The sequence below is a fragment of the Budorcas taxicolor genome, chromosome X, assembly GCF_023091745.1.
Source record: "Budorcas taxicolor isolate Tak-1 chromosome X, Takin1.1, whole genome shotgun sequence".
In the NCBI taxonomy this organism is placed as follows: Eukaryota; Metazoa; Chordata; class Mammalia; order Artiodactyla; family Bovidae; genus Budorcas; species Budorcas taxicolor.
This window is the reverse complement of record NC_068935.1, coordinates 130859180-130879883: the sequence shown is the minus strand read 5'-3', so window position 1 is coordinate 130879883 and position 20704 is coordinate 130859180. Positions and strand designations below refer to the sequence as shown.

Genomic DNA, 20704 nt, shown 5'->3' with positions numbered 1-20704 from the left:
TACTCAGAAAACTTCTTAATGAAATCAGTGGTGATGTTAATAAAATGTGACTTTTGGGATATGGTATAATAAAATGTGTCAATACTTGGAAGATTTGTACCAGCCAGAGAACCGGTATTTTCCAAGTGACCAATGCAGGATGTTACAAAATCATTCTCCAATACAGACCGATCAGACTGCAAGGGAGAGCAATAGATTTTAATGGAATGGAGTAGAAAAAGTTCACTAATACAGTTTCAGATTCCACATTATCAATAATCTATAAGAAATCACCACTTGCTGGATATTGGTGTATTATCAAGGAAGAGTTCCACAAAAACATGAAAAGGCCATTAAAACATTCCTCCCTTCCCCAACCACCTATCTGTGAGAGACTAACCTTTCTTCATATACTTCAGCAAAAACTAGATGCTCCAAGATGTGAGTGAAGGCAGAGGCAGATGTGAAGATAACAGCTATTGAATATTAAGCCAGGTATTACAGAGATCTGAGAAAATGTAAACCAGTGCTGCTCTTCTCACTCAAGCTTTGCCTTGTTTGGGAAGAGTTATCTTTCTTAAACAATATTTTTGTTACCAGGTAATGGGTTTACTAGTAACATTTTAAATAAGTAAGTTCATTATTTTTTAAAGGATAGAATATAATCTATTTCTGAGGTCAAATACTAATAAAGACAATATAAAAGAAATTATATAACTTTTAACTTCTATGATGAAAACATTACTTAAGTAATATCTTAGTTATAATTTCTAATACAAAAATACCTAGAGATATAGCCCACATGAGCAAAAGCTTTTGGGGTCTTCAATTATTTTTAAGAGAAAAAAGGGACTTTACACCCCAAAGTCTGTAAACCACTGGCATATACCATTAAGAAGGTATCATGAAGTCCGTGGACATGGGAGCTTCCTGCTAAAGACTTAAGAAAACACCTAAACGATAGGTTGCTTCCCAGTTCTCTTAAGACCTTCTTAGAGTCATTAATGTACAAGCCCAACTGTATAATGCCAAGAACACTGAAACTATTTTTAATGATATAAAGAGAATTGTGTTTTTTTGGGATATCCTTCTAAAACCTGGTCCTAAAACCTGTGAAATAAAAAATTTTCATTTTTGTGGCATGTTGTGCAATATCTCACAATTGATGAGCCTCTCACATTTGCAATATGGCTTGGAGTAGGAGATAAGCAATCATAGAAAAGGAAAGCTATGTTCACATGGTGAGAGCAAATAAAGTTAAGACACAGATCTTGTTAGTCCCATCCTTCACCTTCTTTGGGGACTGGCTTTGGTTTTCTTAAAGACCATGTGTGTGCTCTAAGCCTAGTTAAGTGGGGAGCAAAGAACCAGGGAAATCTAGGCAAGTTGGGGATGTGTGTGTGCTTGCTCAGTTGTGTCAGACTCTTTGGAAAGCTAGCTCTAAATCTAAATGACAGAGGTTTTAAGAGCACGGAGATCTGTAGGGTGTTCAGGAAATTTGAGGCGCCCCTGCAATACTAAGCTTTAGCACCACTCAACCTCCTTGACCATCTAGGTTTCAGGGTCTATGTGTTGCTGGATTGCACTGAGTTCAGTGATTGTCTATGGAATTGCTGCTATATGCAACGCACTGTGCTGGGAGCTGCAGGGATTTGGTTTGCCCTCCTGGTCTTGACGCTTTGGAGTGGGGTGAGGGACACGAACACAGCAGAAATATTCAAGTAGAATGAAGAGCGAGGTGACTCAGGGACATGGGGAAGGAGGTAGAGGCATCTCCTTGGCTTAGTGTGGGGAGCTTAGGAAGGGGCATGTGGGTGGCAGTGGTGTAGATAGGCCTTTAAGAATAGAAGGATCCTGTGGTTAGGACAGATTGACAGGCATGAGTGAAGAACAGGACTGATGTGGTTAGGTGCCAGTAGGGAAAGTTGAGGGCGTGTGTGGTGGAGTTTGTCAAGGGCATTGGGACAGTGTCAGGAGACAAGCTGGAGAGGTAGGCAAGGCCCTCCTGCAGGGAGGTCTCTGAGCCAGCCTGCAGCCTTGGGTGCTTCATTTTGCAGGCAGTAAGGAGAGGGAAGGTTTGTGAACAGGAGAGTGACATGATCTGAGGTGTGCTTTTAAGAGATTAATCTGGTGCTAGTGTGTAGGCTGAATTGCAGTGGGTGCAAACTAAACTCTTCCACTGTGGGTGGCAGCAGAATGGGTCTTTTTGAGTTTTATTCAAAGGGCGCAGGGTATACTCAGTGAAGGCAGGAAGGGTAAAAATCAGACAAAGCTTGGAGCTGTGAAGCAGTCAAAGTCACACAGCATTTTACAGGCATGGCTCGGTGAGAAAACACGAGAGAATATATGTGAACGAATTTTCTTAGGGGCCACTCCAGAAAATATCAACTCACCCAGAGACAGAGGTTGTGTGGAAAGAAAGGGCTTACAAAGGGACTCGGGGGATTGGCAGACATGTCACCATCTTGCTCGTTTCATGGGCACATATGTATGTCAAAGTTGATCCAACAGGTCACTTTACATGTATGCAGGTTGTGCATATCGACTGTAACTCAAAAAAAAGTTTTTAAAAATGACCTTTCTCTTTTCCTTTTCAAGATATGCTTCTTAAGTTCAATTTTTACAAAAGATGCTAGTAATGGTAAAAGGTTATAAGTCCCTTTTGGAAACTAAGGATTGACAGCCAAAGTCAGGAGCCTTAACAACCACATCGACCTGGGTTGGGTGGGCTGGTGTGGGGGGAGGGAGATATCCTACAGCTACAGAACCTATGGGCTAGTTGGTGACAGGGAAGTGTAGGGGCTACTGTCATTAAGAAGAGAAGCCAGTGCTTTAAGGGGACATGTGATACATTTCCATTTTGAAACGTTTATATGGCTTGCAGCAGGTAGCCTTCTAAGACACCCCCAATGGTCCTCATCTCCTGATATTCATACCCTCCCTCACAGTATGGGCTAAACCTACTGACTAGCTTCCCTGATTAGGTTTCAAAAAACTGACTTCCATCTTCCTAGCACTCTCTGTCACTCTTGCTGGCACACTCTATCACCCACTCTCTCTGATGAAGTCAGTCGCCACATCACGAGGGAGATATGGGAAAGCCCACATGGCAAAGAATCAAGGGAGGTCTCAGGCCAAGAGCTAGTGAGTAGCTGAGGCCCTCAGTTCCACAGCCTTTGAGGAACTGAATCCCAACAACAACCACAAAAAGTGATCTAGGAAGTGGATTCTTCTATGGTTGAGCCTTCAGATGAGACTGCAGCCCTGGCCAAAGCTTTCAGTCACAGCCTTGTTAGAGACCCAGAGACAGCTAAGCAGAGTCCAGACTCCTGACCTACAGAAACTGAGATGATATATGTTACTGTTTCTGACTATTGAGTTTAAGATTAATCTGTCATGCAACAGTAGATAACTAATACACAGCTTCAGCTCTGGTATATGCCTGCAGCTCTACAATAGAATCTTTAAAGCATTTTTTTAAAAAATGCAATGACACAAACATGCAATGACAATCTTAAAACATCAAGAGAAGTTTGCTTCAAATTCACTCTCTGCTAGGGGTATGGTGATTTACTTTGGGCATCTTGATAGAAGACATGTATACAAGTTGCCTTTCAATTTCAAGTTTATGTTGCCCTTCAGAAAGGTATTTTGACCTGAAACAATACTTTACCAAAGATGTTATCATGAGGAACTATTTTTTCCATTAAGATTTTGATCCTCCACATATACAGTAGTGGTGGTCAGACTTCAGTGTGGCTCTGAATTGCCTGGGGAGCTTATTAAAACAAATCAAATTCCTGGGACCCACCCCAAAGGGGGAATCTGGCAATCTGAACATTTAACCAGCATCCTTGGTGATTCTTTTACTTAACACAGAAAATAATACTCGCTAAAGTACAACAAATGGAGTAATAGATGAAAACAGCCCATGGTATCTATTTAACAGGACTCGGTTTATTGTGGGAACACTCAGAAAAGGGCTTGTAAGAGGCCAAAGGGGCTGAGCTTCCAAAAAGAGCCAAGGTTCCCTCTGAAGACAGACTGAGCTTTAGCCTAAAGCCTGTGAACAACCGGTACCCCAGGGAGCAAGGATTCTGGAGCCTGGAGAGAAGAAGGTGAGGGATCTTGGGTGGAGATTTTAGGAAACTGAGTGACTAGCAAAATGTTTAGGTCTTGCCTACCATAAGTGACTGGATTTATAACGAGTGCTAAGAATACAATCACTCTAAGTCAGGGGGTGGCTTTTTTTTTTTTTAATGAAAAGGGCCAGATAGTAACTTTCTTTGGCTTTGCAGAGCATATGGCTGAAACCACTCAATTTTGCAGTTTTTGTAGGAAAGCAGCCACAGACAATCTGTAAATGAATGACCATAGCTGGTTCTAATAAAACTTTATTCACAAAAACTCAGTTGCAATTTTTGTGTGGTGAAACACAGTTGTGATCATCGGCCTGGTCTAAGCCACGTTCTCATAGGTCTCCATAATCTCCATCTATCACCACTGGGAAAGAGCACAGGACCATGAACAGGGTTGTCTTAAGACCACAGAAAAGACCTATTTTGCTCCTACTGGCCTGACATTTTGCCACTAGAGTTACTCCTTGGGGTGAAAGCACTGACTCTGGAAGTTCCTAGAGAAAACACAAGCTGCTCTTCAGAGAAAGTCTCATCCTACCTAGATGACTCAGACCTCCAGGGCTTTCTGCTTCCCGGTGCACAAGCCATTTTACAAAAGCTTTTGATAGATCTAGAAACACACGGGTATGGGTATATTTGTGAGTGAACAGGGACCCCCGAAAGGACACAGCTTGGGGAGGTAGGAAGACTAACCTCTAAAAGCAGACTTGAGCTGCTTCCCAATGTCTCCAGTTAGCTCTCTGGGGCGGGGGTAGCGGGGTGGCGGGCCAAAGAGTTCAAGACGAAATTAATTTTAATTAACTCAAACTGAAAACATACAACATGGGAGGGAGTACTATAAAGGTAATGAAGATCAGATGTCACTGTCTCTAAGAGACTACAAATTGCTGCTTTGAATAATCCAAGTCAGTTTCTCTAAAACCAGATGCTGTACCTGACAGAAAGCCCCAGATAGACACTCAGTTCTGACTGATCTGCTTTTCATCTCTGCTTTCTTTGTCTGCTCTGAGCTGAGGAATAGCACAAGACCAAAAGGCAAAGCGAGTTCTGTATGTCACAGACACAGTGGCAGCCACTGCTACATAATTGAGTACTAAGCATGTATCAACAGTATAGCTGATAAAAAGTTGAACATTTGTAAATGAAAAACTCTACATATATGACTGACATAATAGCCTTTGGTAAATAAGTTATAAAATAGTTACCTGCCCTATACTGGCACATTTTGGGGTGAAAACTTCAGGTAATTTGAAAATGGAATAAATAATCCACAGCAGAAAACAAAATGCAAAGAACTCTTCAAAAACTCAGAAACATTATGGCATGAACCTGGGCTAGAACATGCTTGTACTGTGTCCATTGTTCACCTCCATGTAACCTGAAACACCCTCAATCAGTGGCAGCCATCAGACACACACACTGGGTGCTTCCCCTGGCCATAGCTGTGTAAACTGAGAGTGCTTCTCCAGCCAGACTCCGGGAACAGCTGCCCTGCCCGAAAACTCACACGACACTGTCAGACCCAGGGCTGTAGTCCACACGTGACCAGCAACAGACACCAAAGATGCACGCAGAGAGATCACAGGTTCCCCACCTTGAAATACAGTTCAAGTGTTTTCAGAAGAGGCCTCAAACATAGTTGCCTTACCACTATAGGTTAGGACAGTGCGACAAGACAGTTTAACACCAAATCCAATAGCATTTCCCGGGACTCTCATATCTCAGGTGTCACTCTATAGAATGGATCCATGGCAGAGAAGTCCCAAGCTAGGGGGCCAGAGGGAGAAAGACTGGGGATCTCAAGGGGCCTGCCTTCTCAGGTCCCACCTGGGCAGATAGGAGGAGCTCAGCAGCGTGACCTGATGCACAGTACTACGCAATCTTGGTATTTGGCTGAGTGTTGAGCAGGAAGCCCCTGTGTTCGGATTTCCATGGCTGCCTGGGAATCTTGGCCATGGAAATCCCAACACGGGGGCTTCCTGCTCAACACTTGCCCAAATACCAACATTCCTCATGCTCTCCCCACACCTTCAGTTCTAGTCCGTATGTGAGAGGGTGATCTCTTTAGACTTCTGGAATTATCTAAAACATCTGAGTCCAAGCATCAGAGCCATTAGGATTTGTGAGCTGGCCAAAGGGGCTTCCCTGCTGGCTCAGTGGTAAAGAACCGGCCTACCAATGCAGGAGACGCAGGTTCGATCCCTGGGTCTGGAAGATCCCCTGGAGAAGGATGTGGCAACCCACTCCAGTATTCTTGCCTGGGAAATCCCATGGACAGAGAAGCCTGGAGGGCTACAGTTCATAGGGTCGCAAAAGACTTGGACGTGCCTTAGTGACTCATCCACAAGAACAACAGGAGGGGAACTGGCGACTGCTGAAGGGAGTGGTCTTTGTACTCCTTACCTGGTGGACTGAATGCAGAACTACACAGATTTACCAGTGTCTGAATAGTCATTCTTGGTCTTTTAGCTTACAGCTGCATTAGGTGGCAGCATCTTACATGTCACTGGATTATATTCAAGAAGATGATGAGGGGCATTTGAGAACTTCTCCCAACTCCTATCAACTGCTTTCTCTTCGCGTTCTCCAGAAGGAGACAAGCCAGACCCATTTTCACTGCCCCATCCCCCACTCTCATTCACCAGGATTTTAAACAAAGAAATAAGAGGAGGCACATTTTCAGACAAGTGGCTAAGAGAATCCAAGGTCACCGGCCTTTCAAACTAACCAGGACTCGGTGCATTAACAACTGGCAATTCTTACACCTACCTCCCCATAAAGAGGGACAGAAAGGACAATGGAAAACACAGCAATTTCTCAAACTTTTGAGAGTAAATCCACCTCAATTCCTTCTTCTGTCTTCTCCCTTCTTGCTTTTGGACCTTGCTCTCAATTAGTGCTTCTTGAACTGCATTATGCCCAGGAATTATCTGGAAAGTTCTGAAAATGCAGACTCGGATTCAGCAGGCCTCAGGGGGGCCTGAGACTCTGCACTTGTAACAAGCTTCCAGGGGATGCCGATCCTGCTGGCCCATGGACCGTATGTGGAAGAGAGGATCTAAATTCTCTCTGATGACACTGACTGAAGCCCTTGTGACAACCTGCAGTAGCCTGAACCATGCCCTACACGCTAAGCACAATATTCCATCGAACGCAACTGAAGCCCAAAGGGCTCCTTATTTCCCAAGTGCCACCGCTTCAGGCCGAGGTCCCCAAGGCAGTGTCACCCGAGGTGGCCCTTGTGGCCACCCGCCCCTTGATTTCCTGGAGGCCCAAAGAAGATGTGGATGCCACCTGGTCAAAGAAGTTGAACAATTCAAAAAGAAGAAAGCAGTACAGATGGTGAAGGATTCACTATCCAAGTGCTAAAAATGTAACTCCACAGAGAAGTTTCACCCAAAAAGGAAGATGGGAAACGACTGAGGCAAAGGAAACTGGAAGCACCTTGACGTCCCTCACGGGGAGTAAGCAGTTCGGGGGGAGGAGGTCTCTGCCACACTGCCTGCATTTTCCTTTGGCAAAAATCTCCCCATTGGCGTGGACAAAAACCTCTTCCCACTGTCTGTCCCCCACTGGAAAGAAACTGAGAACTCTGCAAAGGGAGAAAATAAAAGACACAAGAGCCATATGGAATCGTCTATTTTTTCCCTCACACCATCTGGTTTGGGATCTAAGCACAGAATGGCAACTGCGCTGATTGAGGAGACAGCAAAATCTCTGGGCCACTGGGAAGGCGACACCATGGCTAGGGTCAGTCCCTCCCTCTGGGGATTTTCTTTCTCCCCCTCTGACAAGAACCTGCTTGATCCTGGAATTCTCACCTGAAACATCACCCGCAATGTGATTAACTATTAGAGTTCTACAGTTTCTCATCATACCACTCCAGAATTCCCAAACCTCTGAAAACTAAGGTTGGTTTCTCTTTGGGGGTGGGGTGGGAGCGGAGTTCATCTGGCAGCGAAACCCATCCTGCTCTGAATTCCCTTGATATCCAGAACTGACCTTGAATGGCCCAGACGCTGTTCACAGATGTCATCGACCTGAGTCCAGCGCTCCAGAAAGATCCATGTGTTGGACTTGAGGGGCGCACCCGGACCTTGCTGGGGACACGGCAAGTGCATACGGTATGTGCGCCAGATCACTTTTCAAAAGCCCCAACTCTTCTGAATTCTTAACTAAATTAAGAATTTAGCCCCAACCGTTACAGATAACGTGGAGACCTTCTTGTCATGTTAACAAGTACTGCCCGTGGTGTAACCATCACCATGATCTAATTTGAAAACACCTCCATCACTCCATAAAGGATCCTTGTACCCTCAGCAGTCACTCCCCAACGCTGCCTCCCCCAGCCTCTGGCAAACACTCAGCTATTTTCTGTCTCTCCGGATTTGCCATTTCTAGACGTTTCATGTCAGTGGAACCCTGCAGTATTTGCTCTCATGTGTCATCTTTGACTCAGCATCCTGTTTCTGAGACCCATCTGTGTTGCAGTGTGTAGTATGCGTCCCTCATTCCCTCCCATCGCCGCACAGTAGTCCACTGTATGGATACATCGTGCCTAATGGCAGTTTTTTACAATCAAGCTTCTAGAACCTTCCATCCTTCAAAGGCTCCAAGAGAACAAATGTCTGGTGGCATTTCTTGCTCACCTCTTCGAGCTGGCACAACACAGGCACACAGAGCTGGCACCTAGTGGCCAGAGATGGAGCAAAGGAATATGTCACTCAAGGTATAGAACTAAATCCAAAGACAGATTTCATGTTAATTAACCTGAAGCCACAATTCAGGTTTTAAAGGAAAAAAGTTTTAATTATTAAGTGAATGACAGGTGCTATGACTTTGTAACTCAGTATAGGTCTTACACTGTACCTCCAGATCGCTCTTTCTAGACTTTTCGGTTCTATGCTGTCATTTCTGGTTTATTCTTACAGAAGTAAGAAGACATTTCAGATGAATGATGCTATGGGTTCACACAGAATTCCAGCAATAACTTGAAGCCTGGTGTGTTTCTCTGACCCACCACCATCTCTTCGTATTCCCATTTTAAGTAACAAAACCACTGAATCTAGCTCTGTATGGACTTCAGGGATGTGGAAGGTGGGTGTGCATATCACTCAGGTTTCTCCCCTTCCAGGTTCCCAGACGGGCTGATGCACAGTTCACTCAGACCCAGCACTTAGATGTTTTGAGAGGCCGGTGTTCCTCTGAGCAAGGAGACTAGAGATCGGACCCCATGGATCTACCTGATGGGGTCAAGTACCCAAGTATATGATCCTCATTTCATGGGCTCTGAGTTTTCCTTCTCAAAGGTAACAGACTGATGTTAATAAATCAGAGGGCTGAAGAGCCATGTGGCCAGAGAGATGTTTGGGACCACTGACAGCACTCTCAGAGCCCAGGCTCCTCAAATGTCCCAGCTCAGTTCTTGGTCCCATGATGGGCACGTGTGACTGCCCCCTTCCCCGACTGGTGGTTCAAATATTAGACATTTCGTGCTTAACCCCAAGGCACATCTCATTGCACCTTGCTCCCTTTGAGAAGAAGAGGTGAGGGGAAAAAATAGGGAGGAGGGAGAAGAAAGAGGGGAAAGATGGGGTGGAATGGAGAGGAAGAGAGAAAAAGAAAGATGATGAAAACAATGTTTAAAGGGCCACTTCCACCCCAGCCCCTGTGAACAAATGAATGCATCAAGCAAAACAAAAAACAGCACCAAACCAAAAGAGCTATCACAAATCATATTAAAGGTAACAGTTGAGTTGCTATGCGAATGCACCCCGAGGCTGTATTTACCTGGACTGCTCAAGGGGTTAGCCCTGTCCCCCAGGGTTGGCACAGGACGGTACTGGTGGTTCTTTGAGCCTGGGTACATCCAGTGGTACCTGCCAATTTCCATTTCAGCTCTGCTGTTCACTGCCAATTTCAGGTGGCAAAGAGTCAGTGTCTCTATCTCCAGCAAAGATTCTACATCAGCATTTTAATGTATTCTTTTACCATATAATTAAAGGAAACGACGAATACACAAAAAACGCTATTGAACTGCAACCTTGCAGTACATCTTATCAACTCAGCATGATACGCTCAGAACGTTAGCATCTTCTCCTCCATTTTTGAATCTGACAGAAAAATCACCAATATTTTCTTTCTCTATTTTCTCCATCTCCTCCCAATCCTCCTCACCCCTTCGAATGCTCGTGTTAGGCAGACGCTGTTGATAAGGAAAAGCTGGCTTCTCACCATTGTATTTTTTCTTTCTGTTCAGTTCACTTTCAGACCCACAGAGCACAATCATCATTGTTGCTACATAAGTGAAGGTGAACCCAGGCTTGCTCTAATGGTAGCTAGTTCCAGCCAATAACCCCATGGTCTGCTGAATCTTAGGTGACACTCCTGTTCTCCCAATGACATCAGCAGTATTCTCTGTCATCTCATCTGAGCTCAGGACATCAGAGTCTAGAATTTTCCACATTCAGTCTTGTTCCAATGATCTCCCAGTGTCTTGACAGAGAAAGGGCCGTGGGCACTGGGCTTGAAGCAGGGCTTCCTCATACACAAGGCGACAAGTGGCCTCCTGGGGACTCCAGTAGGTCCCAACTGGTAATCTGACTATATCTCGTACTTCTTAGGGAACCAGACAGAAAACTATCTACCAACTTGCCTGACACAGAATCAGATGCTGGTAACTGTTAGCTGAATTACAACCCTGAAATCCCAAGAGACCATAAGGTCACTGTGCCCGGTTTCTAGCCGAGAATCCTATCAAACCTAATGATGGATTACGGCATCCGGGGTGCCACAAATATTTAAGGATTAAGCAAACGGTGCTGACATTGATGTGGGGGAATTATTCCATCAGAAGAGCACATTATAATGCCCCATCAGGCATCTTAGACCACTGAGGATGAGGACTAGGCAAACCATCACATGGTAAGGTAAAAGAGCAAATGCCCTGAGCAGAGTCATTGAACACCTCTCAGCCATTATGAAACCTGACTCTGCTCTCCACAGTCTCTGAAAACTCTTGTGGTATTTCCACTTGGGAAGTGGAGACCTACGTTTCTAAGTGGTATTTTAGGGCAAATCTCTTTGGTTTCATGATAAAGTAATGTTTTTTAGAGACATTAAAAAGAGTTAAAGGCTTTTAAAGACATTTGAGAGGGGGAAAAAGGATGTGAGGACAAGATCAGAACTGCACAATGAAAGTATTTTTATTGCTGCTGGTTCTGTTGTTAAATGGAGATGTGTGCTACAATGTGCTGGGCGCCCACAAAGCATGTTACACCTGTTCCCTCAGGAATTTTTTTTAATGCAAAGTGTTAAAAGTTTTTTTTTTTTTAACTATGTGTAACACAGGCAAAACTATTTAAGTCAATACATTTTTAAGGAATGTCACATGTTCTGATTCTGCCAATCACTTTAGTCTTTCCAAAGTTTGTCATAAGTTTCAAGACAGTCCTTTCAAAAAGAATTCTTGCTCAGTCCATGGTTGTTATCCCAGTCAGTCCACAATTTCTTGAGTTGGGCTTCTTTGATCTCCAATAGAATATTGGACACACTTCAAAGTTTCCCACCTGGAATCACGGGGATCTGATTTCCTCAAGCAATTTATTTTAGGACCCTGTTTAGGGTCAGAGGAGATGGATCTGCCTTGGCTGTGAATTTTAGATGGCCTCTACACATGCATTAGGTTTAAATCAGATACCTTCCACAGCTTAGAACATTTGGGATATGCCAATACGTAAGATAAAAACAGTCTCACTGTTACCATGACCTCAATCATTTGAGATCAAGGTATTTGTCACAACCATCCTATGAAGGAGGTACTCTTATTACTCTAGCTTTACAAATGAAGAAGCTAGGGGCAACTGAGAGTTAAGTCATTTGCCCATGATCACACAGTTGGAGGGGAGGAGCCTGTGCATAAATGTGGGTGATATGACTCCAGAGGGCAGGTTATCCAGCTGTGGCCTGTGCTGTCACTGTTTCTACTCTTTTGCTAAGGTCTGTCTGGAGGTAAGCTGTGCTTCTGTGCATCAAGATGTGTTTCAGATCCCAAGCTCCTGATGCTATTTCAGGGTTCTTAAAAGTTCTGAACTCTCAGCCTTTCCTGCATTTAGAGTTTTGGTTTACTCTTCAGGGGAGTTTCTCTCACACCACAGGTTGTGCTATATTCTCCAAAAGCAGGGCAACCCACTGGGGCCGGTGGAAAGAACCAGGAGATCAAGTCATACTCCTGGTTAAAGTGGCTATAAGCCCTCTATGTCAACCTCAAGCATGAGGATTCCCAGTAGCTCGATCACTTCTATCTGAAAAGTTTTCATCCTCCTTTCAAAAAATTTCTCTCTCCAAGTCCAACACACAGCAGGTGCCCAATCTATGTCTGCCAGATAAATAGTTGGCTGAATGCTGCCAGATAATAGTTGGACCTTGTGGATCAAGCAACAGGTCTCCAGGTCCCCACCCCCACCCCACCCACACCAACCTCACCCAAGGCAGGGTAGGCAATTCAGGACATGTGTGTCAACGGCCCATCCCTGCTCTGCCCTCATCCCCTCATGTGGGCAGTCAGGCACAGGCTGCTTGGCAATGACAGTGAAAAAGCCCCAAACTAACATGTTTTCTGAGTAAAGCCTGGCGGCTACACCCAGGACACTCGGTTCAGCATTCTTCCTCCTCCTGTCGGTGTGGAGACGGGGTCAGTAAGTGGGTGACAAGGCCTCTGGACAACAATTCATCTTTCCGTATGGAGGGAAAGAAAACCCTCTATTTTGTATCTCTGAGCCAAACTTAAAGACAGTAAGTATCAAATTATAAAATTTCAAAGAACACAGGTTATGTTTTGTTTAAAAGAACAGGGGCCCAAAACCTAAAAGGGAGTCACGTGATCATGAGGGGACGCCTCAGCTTGGGGAGTGCTTGAAAATGGCGTCCTTTCTGGACTGCCAACTGCCAAGAAGTAGGGAAAACGTTCAGACGCAGGAAGATTTCGGCTTCTGCTCTTCAGCGGGAAGACTGCAAATGCTCCCCTTAGAGAGTAGGAGGGAGATGTGGGCAGGAGACCACTGGATATTCTCGAGGAAGCACAGAATACTATGACATTTCAGAAATGGTCTTGGTCAAGAAGTTTGATTGCGTTTTTCCATAAAAGGGAACCGAAAAATCCCAATGAACTTCTTGGCCAACTGCATACTATTTATGGTGGAGGCTGAGGTGAGACACAGAACTGAGTGGTCATCGCCAAAGATGGGCATGACACAAACGATGGGGGGGTTGATGAAAGAAAATAAAAATAATGCTGTGGACACTTTCCCCCCATTGACTCAGATGCTGTGATTTAGAAATGAGGCTGAATAACTAAGCTGCAGGCTGGTGTGCTTTCTGCCATCTAGGAAATTATCACTGGAAGCAACTAAATAACAAAGATTGAGCTTCCTAAATAAAAATAAGTAAACCATACTCAGTGGGCCAGGTCTCTGAAAGCTATGTCTGTCACCCTCCATTCTCAAGTAGAGTTTAAAATATTAAAGGACGCTATAACAACACTATAGGATATAGTAGGGGTCAGCCAGTGATGGCCACCTGGTTTTGCAAATGAAGTTTTACTACAACACAGCCACACCTATGCGCTTATCCACTATCTATGGCTGTTTACTACCTGGAAGTATTGAGTAGTTACAACACTGTGTGGCCCACTGGGCCTAAATATTTACTCTCGGGCCCATTACAGATCAAGTGCACTGATCCCTGATCTCAAAGATAGTCAGGCGTGAATTACAAAAAAAAATTAATGCAATTCATCAAATGAGTCTACAAAATAGGAAAATATTTTATTTTCTCTATTATACTTTCTCTGGGCTGGCCAAGGATCAAAATTCTCCTCTTGGACATCGTCATCTGAGATTTAATCTGCCACCAATCAACAAGAGTATTGTTAAAAGCAAGATTATACCCTACAGAATGGTTCCTACGATGAGTTGGCACCTTCTGCTCCTATGACATGAGCTGACAGGGCAGAAGAAGGGTGATGTTCAGAGGGGAACATTATTAAATGAATAAAGAAATGAACCAAAGAATGCACAACCAGGTACATTTGTGAAGGTGGGAGTCTGGCTTCCCTCTCTTAAAAGCCACCTTCTTCCTCTGCTCCACAGCCATCCTTATTCCTGGCCAACCATCTCACATGGATGGACACTGGGTCTCAAGGAGAAACAAGCAAGGGAGTATCTCAGAACAGGCCAATTTATCACCAATCCCAGTGAGGGGGAACTTACGTCAGGGGGACACTGGTTACGTCATGTGTCCTCAGATACAGCGAAGTTAATAAGTCATGTTATGAAGAGTGTTTACTTTACATTGGCGTGTACTCCCAAATAACAGGGAGAGATGATGTTTTTTAACATTACAATCAGAATTCAAGATTTCCGCTCACTTCCAAGGAAGGTAAATCTCTGTCTCCAGAAAGGAGTCCGAATTCTTTGTCTAATGAATGAGCAAGGCCAAATCTTTGAAAGGAAATGATCGTATCAAAGGAAGAGAGGTACCAACTGGCTTGCTGAGATCTTCTCTACATTTAAACTTTCTAAAAAAGAATAAATAAATAAAAGCAAGCTGTATCATACCTACCACATATGTCCAGCACCATCTGGCCGGCCCTGCTTTTCTCTACAGTCTCATCCCCAGATAACCTCTCTGCAAATGTCCTCCTTGGAAGATCCTTATAGGAAAAAACTGCATCTACAACTTTCTCTGTATCATATGTATGTAATCAAGTCAGAAAACGTCAATAAAAATCTCAACATCAAATAATTCCTAGATCACCAGGATGAGTGTAATGTGTTAAATGTGTCCCTCTGGGTTTTTAGCCTACGGGGCAGATACTCTAGAGGAGTGTTTTCCTTCCTAAATAAAAACAATACAAATAAAAATTTTTTTGGCCAAAAGTACACATCTTTCACTCAATTTTTTTTAAAAAATAAAAACCTAAGAAATTATACTTATTTGATTAAAAAGATTTAAATGGATGTGCTCATTTTCTAATTATATCAACCATTCACATTCATATCTTATGTTGACTACGGCCTGCAATTCATTTTAAATTACACATTATTCCTGATTTTCTACATTTTTCTTTTTATGTGCTTAGAAATTTGACACCTGGAGTTCTGAAATGTAGCTGAGCAATGATTCAGAGAAGCTTAACTAGCCTGACTACAATTGCTTCAGTAGACTCCAATTTCCTATATGTACTAAAAATAATTTTCCTAACAGATACTTAGGGTTTTTTTTCCATCCAATAGAGCAAGTGATTCAATTGTTTTTCTGCCCCTAGATTACACCCTCCCAGTGAGTCTAGATGCATTGGTTTTTTACAAATGAATTGACATCCATCAAGTAATAGTCCACAGAAATAAATAGAAACCTCACTCTCTTTATTATCGAGTCTCATGATCTAGTTGCTTTTATTCTGTCTTCTCCATTTTTTCCACTTATTCCATTTCAGTGAATCTGCTTACTGAATCCCCAAAACTTTGATTTAATACTTTTGATTTAAAAACTGTCATTAGTAATAATTTGGCTTTTTTTGTTTACATCCTTCTGAGAAAACCTCTTGCTTTCTGTAAAAATTCCTGAATAAAGGCTAAATTACTTCTTGTGAATTTCAAGCATCCAGTAGGGTTCCATGACAAAAGCTAGGAGACTGTTTCAAAACACATACTTTTTTTTTTTTAAGGACTTGGATTATTTTTGTTTACAATAGGAACAAAGTCATTCTGATTGAGTTTAAAGAAACAGCTTTCTTTGTCCTGCTAAAACTCTGAGAAGTGAGACTGTCTGGAAAAGCTGAGGTCAGTTTATAATAACTTGTATTCTTAGTAAACATTATTAATAATTATCTGAAGCCATTAATCCACAAGCTACTGGGTTTTAGCCATTGGGCAATAATACTCCAAATTCAGAGAGAAGTATCGCCCGTACCACCAACAATGAAAACAACTGGGAAAGGAAGAATAGAGAGGGAAAAATACATGTGCATAAAACACTCTGTGGGAAGTGACAAACCGTAGAGGATTCAGTTTACTAAAATAAATCCTTTGGTGACAGGCTTAAAGGAAACCACCCCGCCCCCTAGATCCACCTGCTCAAGAATTATATAATGCATTCTCTGTGTCAAACTTGTAAATGTTCATTTCAATCAAGTGAACACTGATTTTATAAATTTAAAATTAAATCTGAAGGAATCCTGGAGTGGCAAGCATGTCCAAACATGTTTATCATTTTATGCCTCTGTATGTGCCTTGGACTACAATGGGAGAGCAAACTGGGCACACTACAAAGACACACTCGTGGAAGCTTTGACCCTGCCTGGCTGGCAGATGAACTTATTCATTTAAACCAAGCTCAGCAGGTGGGCTGCCGTCCAGATCAACACTCCTGGTGGGTTAAGGGCAAGTGCGACCCCTGTTGCTGTGCTCAAAATCCAATCCCGGGCCCATGTTCTTACTCAAGTATAAGCCATATGTGTGATCGTGTCTTGCAGTAACTTGGTACATCTGGACTACTCAACAGCTAGTGTTTATCCATTTTGGTAATTTTTAAAGTTCCTCCAGAAATTAAGTTTTGCTTCTAATTTTGTCTCTGAAACCCTCACTAACGAGTTTTCATATACAGACTGCCAGGGATGGAGTAGCAGCTGTAGATTTTCGGTATTAAATAATAAATATTTAATGGATATGAATTAATAGCACTCCAGACGATAAACAATGGTGAGAACCAGAGTTAGGTAGTAAGGATTCTACATTGGTTTTATGCCCTGTTCTTGCTTCTGTGGAGACCAAAAGTGGTTTCAGCTGCATATTAGTACAAAGTATGTTCTACGCATCTATTTTGGGGAAAATTGCTACAACTGTGATCGGCTTCTTCACAACAATGCTGTTATTGCGTGATTACATTGCCCAAGCTTTGTCTCTAATTGTCATGGAAATCAATCTTTCAACTTTTATCTCAGTTCCTCAGCTTTACAGATATTCCCGTTGAGTTTCCCTTACTGCTATTTATTTGGTCATTCATATAAATGAACAAATGTATACATACAAGAAAAGACAGGGGGATATGGGGGCTGGCTTTTGCTGTTGTTTGGGGCGGTGGGTGGTAGGTTTGCCACAGCAGTTAAGCTCAACTATCAACTGCAGAAATCTAAATGCTATGTACTTAATTCCACCGAATTATCCATCTAAAAATGGTTCAAAAGGCACATTTTGTTCTCTGCATATTTTATCATACTTTGAAAAGTAATTAATTTAAAAAGTGAAATTGCTCAGTTTAGGGGAGAGTCAAGGACTGTTCTACCCAAGCATGCTGGCACAGTGAAATTCTCGAAATTTCTGTTTTTGCGGATGCAAAATGGTTGACCATCAGGAATTTCAGAGGGATCAACCTACATAGTCTTACGTAAAACGTACCTGTATCTCTATCCGGGAGACTGACTATTGTTTAGTGACTATTAGTGGATGTCAGGGTCAGGAGACATAACCCTAGCATGGGGAGCTTTTGCTATAAGAGCCACTGCAGGTACGGAACGTGTCCTGGTGCCTTTAGGACAGTACTTCGGGTGAAGGAGGTAAATTACAATGCAGTGAGATGCTCTTCACCTCACAGGCCTGAGCTGCTTCTGGGAGGCAGTGAACCTAAACCAGTCATTATCGAGGAAAAGAGAGATTAATGTTAGCCTCTATTTTCTGCCTTCTTCCTACTGCAAAACACTGACTTCTCCTTGCAAAAGTCAAGATCGGGATGTGTTCTCAAATGCCCTTTGAAGAACAGGACCTGTGTGGATTTTCCTGTTGGAGATCTCCAAGTCAGAAACAGCAAAAGATCAACCTCCCCCCTCCCCTGCCCCCAGCAACCGTCTTCCATCAGTACTAGCCCACAGAGCTGATGCTTTCTCTCTCAAGCTCCAACTGTAAATGGTTATTACACATCCGAGTTAGGGTCTGATACACAGAAATAGCAATCGTATTAAATACAAAAATTAGAGCATGTCCAAAATCAGTACAGCATCAGCAGAACCAAAGCGTATTTTAATACGCGTGTCCCTCCAGTTTCCCCTCCGCATTACTAACAGACAATGCATTCTATGTCCCCAGAATATAACTTGCTGAGCCTAGGATCTCAGTTAGGGCTCATTATAGTAATTAAAACAGACAGTTTCCCCAACCCAGCTTCCCAAGGTGACATATTGTGGACCTCCTTCCGTGCAATACCACGTTTGGGAGAAAGATTCGGACGAGCGATGCACTGAAAAGAGGCTGCTCTCTATTCATTTAACACCAGCCTCCAGGAGAAAACCACCCCAAGAGCCAGGCCAGGCCATCCGGATGGTTTCAGAGACACAAATCCGGCTGCCCCTTTCTAGCCACTCCCCCACAGTGAAAAGCTTTACACGGGCTCTTCTCAGAGCCCAGGGTACCTTTTCTTTCTCCGCTCTGTTCAGTATTCTCCTCCGCTGCAGTTTCCATGGCTGGCTTCATACCATCCACCAAAAATGCTTTGCCCGCTCCCCCCCCCTCGACACCCACGTCTCCCCCTCCTCTTCCTTTTCTTTTGCTCTCCCCTCCGGCTCTTATTTACACCCGGGTGATGGAGAGCTTCGGTTCTTCACTCCAGAAGATTACAGTCCCTTCCAAGATGCAAAAGTCTCCGGCGGCGTCGATCCCCCTCCGCCTACTGGTCCAGAAAGACAGCTGCCAAGGGGCCGGCAGCCATACGTCACGGAGGATCCCGGTTATAACACCGCCACCCCTGCCCGCCGCTGCCCAAGTCCCCGATGCGGCTCCCGGGGGAGGCCCCCCCGCACCCCACAGACCGCGCTGCGCCTCTGGCTCGCCTGCCTACACACGCGCTCCGGCTCCCTTCTTCCTCCTCGCCAACTGCACCGGACGAATGCTAATTAATTCTCCCAGGAAAGAATAGATTTGTGACATCAGAGCAGGGGCTGTGAGAGAGAAGAGAGCCCCCTCCCACCACGTGACTCCGCGCTCCGCCGGCCCCTGTGTGTTTCTGCAGAAAGCCTCGTTTCTTCCCACAAGGGAACTCTCACCTTCCCCTGGGACCCCTGGACACAGCATCAGTTTGTTTTATTTCCTTTACCCCTGATCCTAGACCCTAGGATCCAGGTAAAGACTTGCCCGGGGTCTCCGTTTTCTTTTTCATTCTTTAATATGTGTTTTTCCAAAAAGAGACAGAATGCCATATGACATCACTTATATATGGAATGTAAAAATCAAACAAAAATGATACCAGTTACCATGTACAAAAGGAGACCCATGGACAGACAGAAGAAAGCAAACTTACTGTTAACAAAGGCAAAAGTGGAGGGAAGGGGTAAATTAGGAGTTTGAGATTATACACACTACCGTATATGAAACAGATAAACAACAAGGCCTTACTTGCTAGCACATGGAACTATACTCAATATCTTGTAAGAATCTACAATGGAAAGGAATCAGAAAAAGAACAGATATGCATATATGTTCTGAATCCCTGTCCTATACACCTGAAACTATTAACAACACTGTAAATCAACCACGCTTCAATTTTTTTAAATGTGTCTTTCACACAACCTCTAGCAAGCTAGCTAGATTGACCTGAACATATCAAAGAGGGGAGAAAAAGGACAGAAGAAGGAGGAGGGCCTAAACACCGATTTAACAAGAGCAGTATAGCAATTCAGCCCCAGAAGCCTTTTCCTGATCTATAGCTAACATATGAGATAGTAAGAGAAACTTCAGCTGAAACCTAGTTCATAAAAAAGTATCCATCTTTATTTTAAAGGGAGCATAATACGCTACAAGTATATCTAGCTGACAGTTTGCTGACTCCTTGGTTGAAAAATCAAACTAGAGTGGTTTTTCTTCTTGGATGTGGTTATTTCTGTATGGAGCCTTAGTCCTCAGAATCCCACATTCGGAGTCAAAAGGCCGTTTTCAAGAACGTTCTGATTGTTCAGCAGAAAGGCTATTTTAAAAACAATGGTTGTGACTACTGCTCTCACAAGTCTCCTTGCCTCCTCAGATACTATTGGACCATGTTCTCAACCCATCTAAGCATATATATCAGAGTTATAAGCTATATGGTTCCAAACATCACTAATTTCTGCACCACTTTTAAGCATTTGTTTGACCTGCTCACCTCCACTGCTCCTATTCAAAAGATTTAGAAAAATTCAGTGTAACACCCTCAAGGTCCATCCATGGACGCTAAGTGAAGTGAGTCAGACTGAGAAAGACAGATACTGTACCATCTGATTTCCCTTATATGTGGAATCCAACAAACAAACCAAACCAAATAAGCAAAATCCAGACCCACAGATACAGAGACAAGACTGGTGGCTTCCAGAGGGGAGAGGGTTTGGGGAGGAGGGAGAAACGGGTGAAGGAGATGAAGATGTAAACATTTCCAGTTATAACAATGAGTGAATCGTGGGGATGTGACGTATAGTATGGGAAATACAGTCAATAATATTCTATTAACTTTGTAAGGTGACAGACAGCAACTAGACATATTATGGTGAGCATTTTGCCATGTATGCA

At 43.5% G+C, this 20704-nt stretch overlaps 1 protein-coding gene across 1 annotated transcript in view; it reads right to left on the bottom strand.

The window, feature by feature from the left end:
- GPM6B (glycoprotein M6B) overlaps positions 1-18643 on the bottom strand; it is a 44126-nt gene extending 25483 nt beyond the window's left edge. The window contains exons 1-2 of the mRNA XM_052663317.1: positions 18583-18643; positions 9909-10028 (exon numbers count right to left, since the gene is read on the bottom strand). Of these exons, the coding sequence (XP_052519277.1) occupies positions 9909-10028; positions 18583-18643 (181 nt within the window). The remainder of the gene's footprint in view (positions 1-9908; positions 10029-18582) is intronic.
- Between the last annotated feature and the right edge of the window lie 2061 nt (positions 18644-20704).